The following is a 15,612-nucleotide window of genomic DNA, read 5'->3' on the forward strand; positions in this document are numbered from 1 at the left end:
CACCCATGATACAAGGAGGCAGGAACTTAGATGGCCGTAGGTTTGTAACAATATTAAAACATTCTTCATCTGTACCACCAGGAGCCACCATTCACACTAATTGTTTACTTTGCACCACTTCCGCCAGTTGGAAGGTGCAGTTGGATGGGCCACAGAGAGTCCTGTGGCACCTTTAAGACTAACAGATGTATTGGAGCATAAGCGTTCGTGAGTGAATACCCACTCCGTCAGACGCACTGGATGGGCCAGTTTCCCTTTTGTTTATGGTCAATTGAATGTTCTGGTTTTTCTGCTGTATCACATAGCAAACATTAGGGGATCCTACCATTGCAGAACAACCTCCAAACTACAACTAGAAAGTCTGGATTTTGACCTGAATTCCAGCGTCAGCAAATATGGGAATGTGAGAATCAGTAATTCTGGCTGAGGCCTATCGCTAATGTATGCCCAGAAGATGACCTGTTTATCTCCGTCTCTCTAAACTGGACATGCTCATTCACTGAAGCCTGTTCTTCTAGATCATCTGCCTGAAGCATCAGCAAAAGAGAGGGAGAGGCAGATCTGTAGCACCAGCAGATAAAAGTGGAGAGAATGGTGCTGGACAAATAAGGAGAAAGCAAAAGCAGTGAGCAGCTGAGACTGAAGAGACAGTATAAGAAAAGGAGGATTCAAAGCCATGAGCAAACAGGTAATGGAGAAGAGATGGAGCCAGAGAATCATACAATATAGAGGAAAGGGCTGCTTTAATAGAATAGCCAGCTTTCTGTAACAACAGGAAATAAGACAACAAAATTGTTTCCAAGGCAGCATATTTCATCACTTGATCCCATATTCATAACACTCCATTCTATTTATTGTATTGGTCTATTTATCTCTTTCAGCCTATTCATTCTCTCTTATTCATTTACCCCTCAGTTTTCAGGCAGTTGCTAGTGGCATATTGAGCCACATTCAAAGTTGGTTTTAACATTCAACTCTTTCCCTTGTCACAAAAGGCTTTTCTACGTTGAGGGCATTCTGCATTTTCTGAATGATGGACATTTGGCTTGATGCCACTAACCTCCTTTCTGCTTCTTTCCTGCTCCAGTGAAACAAGATTAAACAGGAGTTAGTTATTTCTTTGATGTTCTTGTAGGCCAGATAGGCTTGTGCCGGTTGAACTTACCAGAACTATTTATAGTAGATGCCAATTTTAATTAGTTTCTATCGTTTAAAAGCGTGGTTTGGCTTCCATTCGATTTGTGGTGGTTTGAATTCCCTTAGAAGTCAGATAGATGGTGCTATAGCATACACACGTATCGCAATATTAATGTGACAGTTTGGGAAAAAACCTCTCTTTTTGGTGTGGAGGGCATGCAGGCAGAGTAACAGAGACAGCCAGAGAAGAGTAGCAGATTGGGTGGAGTTTTTTGCAGGTAGACAAAGCAAAGGTGCGGAATCAAGGAATTCTGCACCGATAGCCACAGTCTCTAGTGTTTTCTCGCATGACTTATTTTATATTTGTATTGTTTGTTTTCAATAAGTGACTATTGAGGGTGTTTGAAAAAAGCTACATTTTGGGGTCTAGCTTCATAGGATCTGACTGCTTGTGGTGTAGAGAAACACTGCTACACAGAAAGCTCCAGGAGTACTAGGTTTCATAACAGACCTGATCCAAAGCCCACTGAAGTCAGTGGAAAGACTCCCAATAACTTCAATAGGCTGTAAAATGTGACTATTATTTCCCTACCTCGCATGGTTTTCAGGAGAGGAGAGGATATTAAAAGGTCCCCAAATGTTGGCAAATCTGGTGGAGATCCATCCTATCACTTCAAAGCTCTTTACATTCCAAGTTTTACGCTGGAATATTCAGATCAGCTAAGGGTTAGTAAATAAGTGGTTAGTGATCACATCTGGTGCGACACACCGCCTACCATGACCTATTATAGGTATAGCAGTGGGTGGGGAGAGGGAAGGGGAAACAGACTGGACAGTGCCTATATAAATTGCTAGCTACCTCCTTGCCACATGTGTGTGGTGTAGCTGCCAACCATTGTGTTTGTGCATCGACTCTCTGCAGCCAGGGATCTGTTACAGACCTCCGTCGCTATTCTAGTGTATCCCACTTGTCTCCCCAGGGGATTGCCTAAGATGACTAGGATATCGGCAATTTCCAATGCGGAGTGCAAAGGGCGGGTAAAAACGGATGTCACACCAGGACCCCCTGAACAATGAGATGAACAACTTTGCACTGCAGTCAACTTTGCATCAGCCGGCTGTGGCTTTTCTCCTCAAGGAGCCCTGGTATGCATGCTCCTCTTCCCGGCTGCCAGGGCATGTTGCAGTGTCAAATATATATAGTTTGAGTAATATTATAATTAGCTGGTGAGTCACTGGCATCTTTGGAATTCAAACCCTATGCTGCTGACCACTGGACACCAGAGAAGCGCTGACAGTCAATCCCAGCCATCTCTGTCTATAATTGTAGGCTACTGGGTTTTACCATCTTGTATTGCTTCTGCGGCACAACGCCCAAACATCCTTTACTGAGTTATAAATAAGTGGAGATTACAATACATGGTGTTTGGCTTGTTTGTGCCCAGGGATTTCAGTTGTGGGGAAGAGAGTCTCCAATTAGGCTGCTGTGGTCAGTACTAGAGTACAACCCAGAAAGCTGACAGCCTGGATGGTCCTCTGCAATGCCACTACAGCACAGAGTGCTTTCACTTACACAGGAATTAGGGTTAATTAATTCTTAAAATGCCATTGGGATCTTTGGTATTCAGGCGCATGTATCTTCTCTTCCCTTGCAGATTGCCCTTGCTGGCCAGCATATGATCACTTAGTTCAGGACTGTTTCCTCCAAAATGTGGCTAATTCTTGGGACTGTTATTTAACCCAATTTTTTTTCTCTAGACTGTCCAGATGTCCTAGATTCCTAAATTCCTAGGCCAAAGGGTGCCAATCTGATCATCTAGCCTGACCTCTTGTCATCGGCAGCTGCGGCGGCAATCCCTCAAGGTCGAAGATGATTACTTTCACAGGTTTTATTTTTTATGGGTCCTTTGGTAACTGAGGAGTCTGATCCTTGAGCCGCAGGCTTGTTAGCAGACATTGCAGGTGGCTTTGGAAGCCAGGGTTGGGCCACGATTGCTGCGTGACAGTCGCCTGTCCTTTCTTTTCTGGTGTCTTTCTGAGGCCAGGGCAAGGCGATTTTCCTCAAAAGAGGACATTCCTTCTCTGGCAAGTCTTCGCCAGTTAACCCTATCCTGGGCGACTGTCCCCCAGTGTGTGGTGTCGATGCCACATCTCTTGATGTTTATCTTGAGAATGTCTTTAAAGTGTTTCTTTTGGCCTTCCTGTTTCTCTTCTCCTTCGGTGAGTTGTACGCTTACCAAAACAATTGCTGTACACCCATCAGGCAGGCGCACCTCAGCTGGTGCTGGATAATCAGGGACTCAACACTGAAGATGTTGGCATCTGTGAGGACACTCACATTACTGCAACGATCCTCCCACTTTATGTTGAGGATCTTCCGAAGAAAGTGCTGGTGCTGGCGTTCCAGATTTTTCAGGTGCTTTCTATAGGTCACCCAAGTCTCACAGCCATAGAGGAGAGTTGGGATTACCACCGCTTTATAAACTAAAAGTCTAGTGTGTTTTCTGATGTTGTGATGGCTGAACACCCGGAGAGACAGTCTGCCAAAGGCAAGGCTGGCACAGTGAATTTTGTGCTGAATCTCGACGTCTATGTCTGCCCTCTGTGAGAGATGGCTGCCAAAACAGGCAAAGTGTTCTACATTTTCCAGCTCTTCTTTGTCGATATAGATTTTCCTTGACCGGGAGCTGGCCAGTGGAGAACTTTTGTTTTGCTGATGTTCAGATTTAGCCCTAGACTTTTGTAAGCTTCAGAAAAGCAACTAAGGGCTGTTTGTGGATCCTCCTTTGAGTGTGCAACTACAGCAGAATCATCTGCGTACTGGAGTTTGGTTATTGTTGCCGATATTACTTTCGTTCTGGCACAGGGACGAGAAAGGTTGAAGAGGTTGCCGTCAGTCTGATATGGGATGCCAATGCCCCGTGGTAGACGGTTTGGGGTTAACGTTTTCATAGCCGCTAAGAAAATGGAGAAAAGCATGGATGCCATTACACAACCTTGCTTCATGCCAGTTCAGATGACAAAGGGCTCAGAGGTAGAGCCACTGCACAGGATGGAGGCAGTCATCTGATTGTGAAGGAGTCTTACAATGGTGATACATTTGCTTGGGCAGCCAAACTTTGACATGATTTTCCACAGAGCCTCACGGTTGACAGAGTCGAAGGCTTTGGTCAGATCGATAAAGGCCATATTCAGCTCCAGGTGTTGTTCTTGACATTTTTCCTGGATCTGCCTGGCTGTGAAAATCATGTTGGTGGGCCTCGTGATGGTCTGAAGCCGCACTGGGGCTCTGGAAGTACTTCCTCTGCAACAGGGAGCAGGCGATTCAGTAAGGTTCTAGCAAGAATCTGCCCAGCAATGGAGAGGAGAGCAATGCCTCGATAGTTGCCACAGTCGGCCCTGTCTCCCTTTTTGAAAATGATGACAATGTTAGTGTGACGTAAGTCAGCGGGGATTTCTTTGGTGCGCCAGATTTTGAGGAGCAGGAAATGAAGCTAGTTAGTGTTTCTCCCCCCACTTTGAGTACTTCAGCTGATACGTCATCAGGACCTGGTGCTTTATTGTTCTTCATTTGATTAATTGCTTTGCAGAGCTCCTCCGGTGACCTCTTATATAACACAGAACATAGAACTTTACCAAAAGAATTCCTGTGTGAACTGAAAGCAGCCAATTATCTCTTTTAAGAATTTAATTGAGCATTTATTGTTGTGGATAAGTGTAATTAATTAATGTATGATGGATAGGTTTAAGCAGGATAGGATCAGATGAGTATAAGGTTGACAAGCATTTATAAGTGATGAGTGTGTATTAAGTATATAAGCAAAGTAAGGTTATAATGCAAAGTTTGTAGGCTGAAGTCTGTAAGATTTCATCTTAGCCATGTTAGTCTTTGGGCCTAAAGAGGGTGACATAAGTAGGTGACCCAGTAATGACCCTGTAACAGTAAAGTTACAAGATTACTGTAAAGAATATGCCAATGGATGATGTTTGGGAAAATATGCCACAATATACCTGTCTAGACTGCAAGTCACTCAATCGTAACATCATGAGAAATTCTGCTGTCACCTCAGGTTACCGTGGGGATGTGCATATGTAGATGCTAATGAGAATAAGGGGAACAAAGAGCACAACCTATGAAAAGAGAAGCACCCCAAAATTCATGGGGTGTGGAAGTACAGGTAAGGAAAAAGGGGTTGACACCCTTATGCATATGTATGAGCCTTAGTAGGCATAAGTGTTTCTCAGAATAAAAGGTGTTGCCCAGCCTGGGGGGAAGAAACGCCCGGGGACATGCCAGGATGACAACCATGGATGATGACCATGATGAGGAGAATAATGACTGACACTGAGGGGGGAAGAGAGAGGGGTCTCCCAGCAGGAGATGAGAGTGATACCGGTCATAGGGTTAAACACCTCACACTCTCTCTCTATCTGCTGTTGTATTTTTAGTATTTGTGGGATTCTTTTTATCTGCTTAGTGAATTTGTTAATAAGGGAAATTGTAATAAACAGGAATTGTTTCTCATTTGCTCTTAGGGTCTCTTAAAACTAATAATATTCCTGCTGCTGTAACTCTCAGGAGACTAAATCTTTAACCAATGCAGTCTAAGACATTGGTTCTCAACCAGGGGTCTGTGGCCCCCTGGGGGGGGAGGCTGCGAGCAGGTTTCAGGGGGTCCACGAAGCATAGCCAGCGTTATGCGGGGCTCCCTGTCATGTGGGGCCACGGGCAATTGCCCTGCTTGCTGTCCCCTAACACCAGCCCTGAGTTTTCTATGCAGAAAAACAGTTGTTTTGGCACAGGTGGGCTGTAGAGTTTTTATAGCATTTGGGGTGGGGGTGAGAAAGAGAAACGTTGAGAACCCCTGGTCTAAGAGATTAATCAGTAATCAATTAATTCACCCATATATCTGTAAGGCTATATAGAGCATGTCTTTAAAAAAAACAAAACAAAAAAACATCCGATCTTGATTTTAAAAGCTACCACAAACCTTGGTAAATTACTCCAATTATTAATTATCCCCACTGTTAAAAATTTATACGGTACCTTATTTCCAGTGTGAATTTGTCTAGCTTCAGCTTTCACTTTCAGATTTCATTGGGCTGATCCAGTATCCTGCAGGCCTAGCTTAGACTATATTAAATGGTCCAAAACCAAGTTTTGGAGCTGCAAGAAGCCCCTTCATTTGGTAAGATCGGCTGCATGTGCCAGTGTGATATGCTGATGATGCATCATAATGGGCCAGAGCCATGTCATCATATTACATCACTAAGTTGCTGTGTATGACAGGGAGCTATGCCTCCCTAGGCTGTGACTCTGTCAGATGCCCCAAGGAAACAGGGTCAGGGCTAGGCAATATTTAGATGGACTGAGTATGACAGCCGGGAATTCCAAAATTTCACTTTTGACTCTAACAACTTAGGACAAGTCACATAAGCTCTCTTGTCTCCGTTTCCCTCTCTGTAAAATAAGAACACTACGTATCCACCACACAGGGATGGTGTGCGAATTGTTTCATGTTTATACGTTGCCTAAAAAATACGAAGTGCTGTTAAATCCCTTGACACGTACTGTAATAGATGTTTGCCCTAGTGTCCTGATCTGAGCCCGTTCCTTTTTCCTAAATTTCCGTTGCATTTTCTATCGTGCCTGTCTTCTTTACTTCCTGGACTAAAGTAAAGTAATTGGGGGGGAGAGCTGAGTGGTTTGAGCATTGGCCTGCTAAACGCAGGGTTGTGAGTTCAATTCTTGAGGGGGCTGTTTAGGGATCTGGGGCAAAAATCTGTCTGGGGATTAGTCCTGCTTTGAGCAGGGGGTTGGACTAGATGACCTCCTGAGGTCCCTTCCAACCCTGATATTCTATGACTTCAAACAAGTGTCATGAGCTGTTACTGTGCTCTGTTAAACAGCAGTGGTGTATCACCTCCCTTTTCTCTCACTGCTTTCCTTTGTTTGTTACCTTCCCTCATCTTATCCTGTTTGTTTGTATGGCAGCCTTCATTGAATGCTGTTGCAAAAAATTATCATCATTTAAACCAGGGGTCTCAAAGTCCCGGGCCACGGGCCATCTGTGGCCCGAGAACCTCCCCACTGCAGCCCGCGGGGGAGAGACACAGGCAGACACGCTGCTGGCAATGTCTACTGCAGGTGCCTCCCCCCACAGTTCCCATTGGCTGGGGAAGAGGGACAGAGATACCATCATTAGTTGCTGGGCAGAGTCAGCCATGGAGGCAGCGTCACTCTGTTCAACGATGAATATAAACGAGTCAAAATACCGAACACACTATCTGATGCACACCTTGCTGCAATCCTGAAGATTTCAATTGCTGAGTCACTGAGGCGAAACATCAACAAACTGACAGAACTGAAGCGTTGCCAGGTGTCTGGCAAACATTAAAAACTCTCTGGCAGGTGAAGAATTGTATAAAGTTGTATGACAGTTTTATTATTTCTAAGAAATTCAAAATAAAAAATACAATATAAATGTTTTCTTTTCTGAACACCATCTTCAGTGACATTATTGGCCTACTGGGAGGATTTGAGGACAGGCCCTGGCCCTAAGGTAAATTGAGTTTGAGACCCCTGATTTAAACGTAACTGGCCTGATCTCTTTTCCAAGTCCCGCACCCCACAGCCATTGGGGTAGGTTGATCTGTTGGGATTTCACACTGAATCATGACCTGCTGTTCCTGTGCTCAGACAAATCTCTGTTTCCCCTCAGTTTATTGGATACAGACACTTAAGTTCGTTAAAGACATTGTTATGGGTCTACCTTTCAGGCCTGCCGTTGATGGTGTTCTGTGCAACAGCTGTATGTGTTGTCCTATGCACTTACTAAGAGTGCAATGTGCAATAAAAAGATGATAAAAAAATTCCCAAAATGCATTTGTTTCCATCCTCCTCCTCCTTAATTCCATTACTCCCCCCCCCCACACACCTGCACAAACCAGAGACAGAAGGGAAGGCAGAGGTGTTGCGCTTTAGTACAGTTATACAGGGCCTTTGTCACCTCAGAGTTAGATTTGTCGTAATGTTCTCTGTGTGGGGCTGCACTTTGGGACCCTTCCGAAGTTGAAGTTAGTTCAGAATGCGGCTTTCTTAAGCACATTACACCAGGATCAGCACTGGCTGACGATAATTTTCCAGATGGAATGCAAGGTGCTGATGTTAACCTACAAACAGGAGCGCCGGCAGCCATTTTGGCGCCCTAGGCGGCGGAAGGTCCCGCCCCCAAAATGGCGCCCCCGACAGAGGCGGCGGAAGGTCCCGCCCCTGAAATACCGCCGACGACCGCGGCGGCCAGATGTTCGTCCGCCGTGGTCGCCGCCCCCAAAATGTCAGCGCCCTAGGCGACCGCCTAGATCGCCTAATGGGTTGCGCCGGCCCTGCCTACAAAGCCCTAAACAATTTGGGATCTGGTTACCAAAGAGGCAGTCTCTTTCCCTAGGCCATTCTACCATGGTTGAATTCTGCAGAGATGCTAGAGCTGGCATTCTCTCATTCATAAGTGTGAGAGATCTGGTGGGCTGTACTCCACTGAAACACAATCACCCATGGGATACAACAGCAACACCATACAATAGTTCAGAAGAGGAAATAAAGAATACCACAGCCACGAAATCTGCCAGGGTAGTTTTGGAAGGCAGGATGTCGTTTTTGACATTGATGTTTGTGCAGGACACTAGGGCTTGCACTCTAATCTTGCAAAAATTGCTAGGGGATCCTTAATGACCAGTAAGGACAGCACATTTGTCTTATGTCCTGGGTGGATTGATTTAAATCCGCAGGCAGGAAACTTTGATTTAAATAGACTTTGTAATTTGTAATTTTTAGTTATTTTCCTAAAGAAAAGTTGATTCTCATTGGTTGGTACAAATTGTTACTATCTGCTAGCCAGAAGGACACACTATGGCTATAAAAACAACAAGGAGTCCGGTGGCACCTTAAAGACTAACAGATTTATTTGGGCATAAGCTTTCATGGGTAAAAAACCTCACTTCTTCAGGAGTACTCCCTTCTCTTCATGTATCATTATATAATGCCAGCATCTGTAACTTTCACTCCATGCATCTGAAGAAGTGGGGTTTTTACCCACGAAAGCTTATGCCCAAATAAATCTGTTAGTCTTTAAGGTGCCACCGGACTCCTCGTTGTTTTTGTGGATACAGACTAACACGGCTACCCCCGATACATGACACCACTATGGCTATACACATTTATTTAAGTAGTTTTATAGTTTAACATACATTTATTCCGATTGTTAATTTTTACATTTTTTATTGTGTTAGAAAATGTTAAATGTATTTCTTATTTACTAGAAGATGATTATCTTTTTAGTCATGATCTGGGTCAAGCTGCCTTTTGATGGAAATTTGGAATTCAATTAAAACGCACAAAATGCATTTTCAATGTGTTTTTATTAGTTAAATAAAACTACCTTAAATGTGATAGATACAAAAGTGAAAAAAAATTATCAAAACATGTTCTGCATTTATTTATGAATTAAACAAAGGAAGTATTACCTGCAGTTAGTGAACTGATCTGATTGTTGTCACCACGTCCTTCAAGATTTTAGAACTAGTAGCTCTCCTTTCACACTCAGTTTTATTCATAGATTGGAAGAGGAAAACAAGCTTTGCTGCCTTTTCCATCCCAATTTGTTTCTCAACTTCAAATGAACTAATAATTTCACTGGACTAGTTGAATAAACTGAAATGAAGAAAATGTTCAGTCTGCACCTACAGAAGAGACCTCTGCCAGGGGTGCTGGAACAATTTTTATAGTGGCAGTGCTGAGAGCCACTGAACCAAACTGTAAACCCTGTATCTGATGGAAACCACTTCAAGCCAGGAGATGTGGTAGCACCTCCAGCACCCCTAGCTCCAGCACTTATGACCCAGGTGCTTAGCCAGTGACTTCCTCTAGTTCACTGATCTGACTTTCTTTAAAACGTGGCAGCAAACATATACTGCTTGAATATTATTATTTTTATTTCATTTCAATGATTTTTAATACATTATAATAAGTTTAGGCCTTAACTTATGCTGTCAGAATTTCAAAATTTAATTTTAAATAGGTTGCTTTTTAAAAGGAAAACAATGTATTTAATTTAAATAAAAATCAGATTTGATTTTTTTAAATCACTGATTTTTATCCACCCTGCTTACGTCTAATCTGCCTCCAACAGCACAGTGACCCCTAGCCCAGTGCTGGAACATGATTAGTCCAGTAATGTCGCCTCTCTTGAATCACAGTAAAAGCAAGGAATCCTTGTTGCTTCAGAGCATGAGACGCTGTCTAGTAACTTCTAAGAATTACCTTGTATTAGGAAAAGAGCTAGAAGTTGCTGTAATCCATGACTTTAACAATCTGGTTGTGAAGTCACTATACAGTATTGACAACCTTTTAACTTTAGATTTAGGAGATAAATATTGATCTAGTAAATGACTGTCCTGTGCTATCAATCTGGCTGGAAGAACTAAGCCATCTGTCATCGGTGAAGTGGAAATGCGAGATACTGATTTACTGCCAGTCAGAGAGAGATGAGCAAAAGGAGAGTTAACATTGAAAACTAACTTCATTTTACCTGGGAACTACTGCAACGAGCCCAAAGTGATCGATAAAAGGGATGTTTCACTTTTTCAGTGCTCAACATTGAAAAGTCATGAAAGGGAAGGGTGAGTTTTATTAAACAAGAGACCCACCGTACCAGTCAGATACATACTGGAGGACATGTGCTGCCATTTACAACACCTGTGTGTTGGGATGGATTACCCAGCTGATACTACATAGGGGACGGGTGCTAATCCTCTGGCTCATTATAAGCAACATCTTACACTGTGAACAGTCTAATTTAATATCAGTGGGGGTACTGGCAGAGACAATGCCAGCGCGGGTGCCAGAATAGAGCCCTGTCAAATTTAAAATTCATGCCAGAACAGATGTATGGGGAATTCCCTTCTAGAGGAGTCCACAGAACAGGAAGGATGCTGTCACCCTGTGTTGACAGAGGTCTATCTGAAACCCCACCATTATGGATACAAGCAGCCTGAAAATGGCACAGACTGAGCTGACACCTCTCCAGTAGGAATCCTCAGATGAAATGAGCATCAATGACTACCAGGGCTGTCAAATCCTGTACCCTTCCCCCCATGCCACCTCCGACTTCAGGCCATGCTAGTGGCCTCCATAGCTGTGACCAGACTTCTTGGTTTAGACAGAAACATTCCAGGAATTCTCCTGATTACAGGAGTTCATGACACCACGGGTAAGCTATAAAAGACATACAAATTATGCTCACCTGTGACAGAATCAGTCCCACAGCTGGCTGAAAAGAGATACCAGAACTCCCAGAAAAGCTGTAATGTCACTAGCCCTGCTATTCCCTAAATCAACTATACTCACTCCATAGCAAATGAGTCAACTAATAGGTCTCTTCCAGCATTGCTGCTTCCAATATATCTATATCTATATCTATATATATCTATATATCACTGGATATATGTTACATTAAGGAAATGCCAAGAGGCAGGGAAACCATGACAAAGTCAGAACATTTCAGTAGGACCTACACTATTATGTTGTTAAAATTCACAAAGGCACTGCAGAAGGGAAGTCTCTGGGATTACCTGGGATTTCATCAGTCTCTCCATTGGTGTGTTTAAATCGATCTCCTTCCACATGGACATTTGGACACAGCACATCTACAAAGAACAAGAATAAAAAAGCAATGATTATAAATGGAAGCTTGGTCACTCAATGGAAAATTATATAAATATAAATATAAGCAGTATCTATCTATCCCACTGGAATACTCCCCTAGGCATATGAAATATAGATGCCAAAATTCGAACCACCTTCCAGTCAGTAAAAACTTTATTATGGTTGTTATTTGTATTATGGTAGCGCTTCCAGGACCTGGCTGAGATTGGGGCACTGTACAAACATTGAGTAAGAGACAGTTCCTGCTCCAAAGAGTTTAATATCTAAACAGACCCAGGTTCCCATCATCTCGTATCTCATTTACTGCACCATCCTCTTTTCTCTGGTCTTGACGAGTGGATTCAGAATGCTGCTGCAACGATCATTTTCCTAGCCTGTTGCTTTGATCATGTTACCCTTCCCTTTGCTTCCTTCCTCTAGCTCCCCGTTCTCGATCATGTCAGCTACTTGGCTTCACTTTCGAGGCCCTTCATGGCCTATCCCCATCCTACTTATCTTCTCTCATTCACTGTCAAGCTGTCAACTCCTGCCTCTGTTCAGCCCATGTCCATCGCCCATCTGTTAAATTTTCAAACAAGCACCCAAGTTGCCCCTCATGAATGGGAGAAGCTCCCCATAAACATCCACAAATCTACCTCAATATCCTCCTTCAACACCCTCCTGAAAACTCTCCTTTGTGGTGAAGCCTACAGGAAACTTGACAGTGGTTAGGCTGTTGATGTGCTGAGACCACTGCCTATCACTGTCTCATTGTTTTCTTGTACTTCCCTATCTGTCGGTCTGTATCTATTTGTTGTCTCTTGTCTTATATTGGATTGTAAGCTCTTTGGGGGTAGGTACAGCGCTTAGCACAACGGGGTCCTTGTTCAAGACGGAGGCTCCTAGGTAATGCTACAGTAATACAAATAACAAACAGAGACTCGCCAAAGGTCACAGAGCAGGTCTGTGGCAGAAACAGAAAAAGAACCCAGTCTCCTGAACCTCAGTCCAGTACCATACCCACGGGCTACCTCACCTCCAAAAAATTGGGCTTTAACTATTTCCCAGTGCGCCTTTATTTTGCTCATCCACAAAGCACTGCTGAGCACAATGAAGATTTGGAATACCACTCCCAGGTAAGCCAAGTGTCAAATAGCATTTGATAAAAATCACACTAATACCCAACCTTTGTCCAACATTTTTCAAGCTCCAAATTGGTGTCAACTCGATCTTTGGGTCCATCCATCTATGTACACTAGTGCCTGCCTACCTACCTCTTTCCTATCATAGATCTAAAGTAACTTTATATTTATATTTTGTTTTCCTAGATCAATAGCTAATTTCACACTTCTAAACAATGGGACATATGGCTCAAGGAGTCTGTTTAATGAGAATATGAAAAATGTGCACACCAGACTGTGCATTAGAAACCGCACTACTATTTTTCATTCCATACTTTAATGTTCAGCCAGGTGGGAATCTAACACAGATACTATTCCTTCATCTGCACCAGATGTATGCATAACAATAAACACATCCCCTGGTCTTCCACTGTTATAATTCCATCCTCATATGTCTTTCCCCGCACCTTTTGCTGATTATTAACCACTGCTGCATTACAACATGCATCGTTTCAATGATTTGATTGTTCAGGAAGGGACCTGTCTTTTCTGTTTGTCCGTAAAAAGGTATACTCAATTTAGGAGTGATACAGATAAAAAACATGATCAGCATTATTGATTTCAGCGGCAGAGGTTACTATACACTTGTTCCCTAAAGGAAGCCAAACCCATTATGAAATGGACAAAATGAACACTCTAGAACAGGTACTGCAAACAGTCCCTCATATTATTATGATATCTCTTAGCAGTCTTTAATGTACAATGGACGTCACCACAAAGCATAATCATCTTATTGGTAAGTCTATCTTGGGACTGCAGCACTGCTCCAAGATCAGAATTGTAAGGCAGTAGATTTGCTACTGACAATCACACTTCTTTATGTGTTCCTCTTTTGGGATTCTTTTTTATTCAATACACGGTCTTCTCCATTAATCCTGCTCTGGAACAAGAGTAACACAATTAATGGGAAGAGGGATGGATGAACTGATCTGGGTAAGAGAACTCCCTGAACCTTTCATCATAGCTTGACCCATTCTGTTTTGTTTTGGGTTTTTTGATCCAAAACCTTCATTTCACTTTTTTAAAAAGTTTCAGGCACTTTGGGCTCTGGATAGAAGCAAAAGGTTCCCAAACTCCAAAACAAGCTGTTCTTGTGACCTTTCCAACCCAAACTGAAACAGCAAATTCCAGAAATCTCACAAGGGCACCTTATATTCCCAATTTTGCTGATAAATAGCAGAAAAACATCCCACAAAACCAAAACACTAGAAAACGTGCCGTTATCCTGAGCAGCATTAAAATGAACCAGATGATGGCATTTCCACTACAGTACCTCCCTTGGCCATCTATTCCACAGCCTGGGAAGTTGTTCCATATATCAAGACAAAATTTTACATTGCTCAATTTTGTTGCTTCTTTCCTAGTGAGACACACCTCTTTATTACCTTAAGAATTCCTCATCTCCTTGGAGCCCAGTCCTTCCTTCATTTCCACAGATCCACCTCTCAGCAACTTCACCGAGGGTATGTCTCTACTACCCGTCAGATCGCCGGGCAGCGATCGATCCAGCAGGGGTCGATTTATCGTGTCTAGTCTAGACGCAATAAATCGACCCCTGAGCGCTCTCCCATCAACTCCGGTACTCCACGAGGGCGAGAAGCACAGGCGGAGTCGATGTGGGAGCGTCAGCAGTCAACTTACCGCAGTGAAAACACCGCGGTGAGTAGATCTAAGTACGTGGACTTCAGCTATGTTATTCACGTAGCTGAAGTTGTGTAACTCAGATCGACCCCCCCCTCCAGTGTAAACCAGGCCTGAGAGTTGCATCTGTGTAACAGATTAGAGCTTGCTGTTTGTACCTTTCAACTATTTGCAGATGGCTTAAATTTCCTCTTTACCCTTTCATCATAATTTAGCCAAACAATACATGTTTAGGGCCAGACTCTGATCCCAATTACATCAGTGTAAATCTGTGGTAATTTAGTTTACTTCAGTGGATTATACCAGTGTAAATGGGAGCAGAATTTGGCCACTGTATCTTTTATTAATTGCCTTCTTATGCAATCAACCCCAATCCTTTACTCTGCTGTCTCATCAGGACAGATATATTCTCCTGTAACTATCCTTAGTTTTTTTAACTAATGAGCTACTAGCTCTGAACAAAGTAGCACTGAAGGTTTTATCATCTAGGCTTTTTGAATCAAAGCTTCCAGTCTCAGTACACAGGTATCTATGAGTTTACTGGCTGTACTGAACATTTCTCCACTATAGAGATATCAAGGTACGCACCTAACCTTCTAAAAAGCCTTCTTCCGCCATGCACTTGTCTTGGAGTAAAAGCTGACACAGATTTATGGGGGAGGTGGTCTCCGAAGTGTTAGCCAGCTGTGACAGAATACCCCCCCATATTCACAGCCTAAACACTATTGTAATAATCTTTGTACAAAGTATGCCTTGCAAGATATCATTTGAAAACTCATAATTTGCTGGTCAGTATTGCCCAGGTAAAATATGTGTGGCAACATTGTATGTGAAGTTATAAGAGTCCCCTGTATGGTGTTATTAACATATGCTCCAAACCCCACAGTCCTGCCCAAACGGATGTTGGCAAACAGGTCTGACCTAAACAAAGGAATGTGTGCTTACTTTAAT

The 15,612-nt window shown here is 43.1% G+C and overlaps 1 protein-coding gene across 1 annotated transcript in view; it reads right to left on the minus strand.

Annotated features, from left to right (window-relative positions):
- The window catches only part of COL22A1 (collagen type XXII alpha 1 chain), a 304,788-nt gene that overhangs the window by 192,498 nt on the left and 96,678 nt on the right, over positions 1–15,612 (minus strand). The window contains exon 4 of the mRNA XM_029913401.1: positions 11,767–11,841. Within this exon, the coding sequence (XP_029769261.1) occupies positions 11,767–11,841 (75 nt within the window). The remainder of the gene's footprint in view (positions 1–11,766; positions 11,842–15,612) is intronic.

Source organism: Terrapene carolina, unplaced genomic scaffold, assembly GCF_002925995.2.
Source record: "Terrapene carolina triunguis isolate 2854851 unplaced genomic scaffold, T_m_triunguis-2.0 Scaffold58, whole genome shotgun sequence".
Lineage (NCBI taxonomy): Eukaryota > Metazoa > Chordata > Testudines > Emydidae > Terrapene > Terrapene triunguis.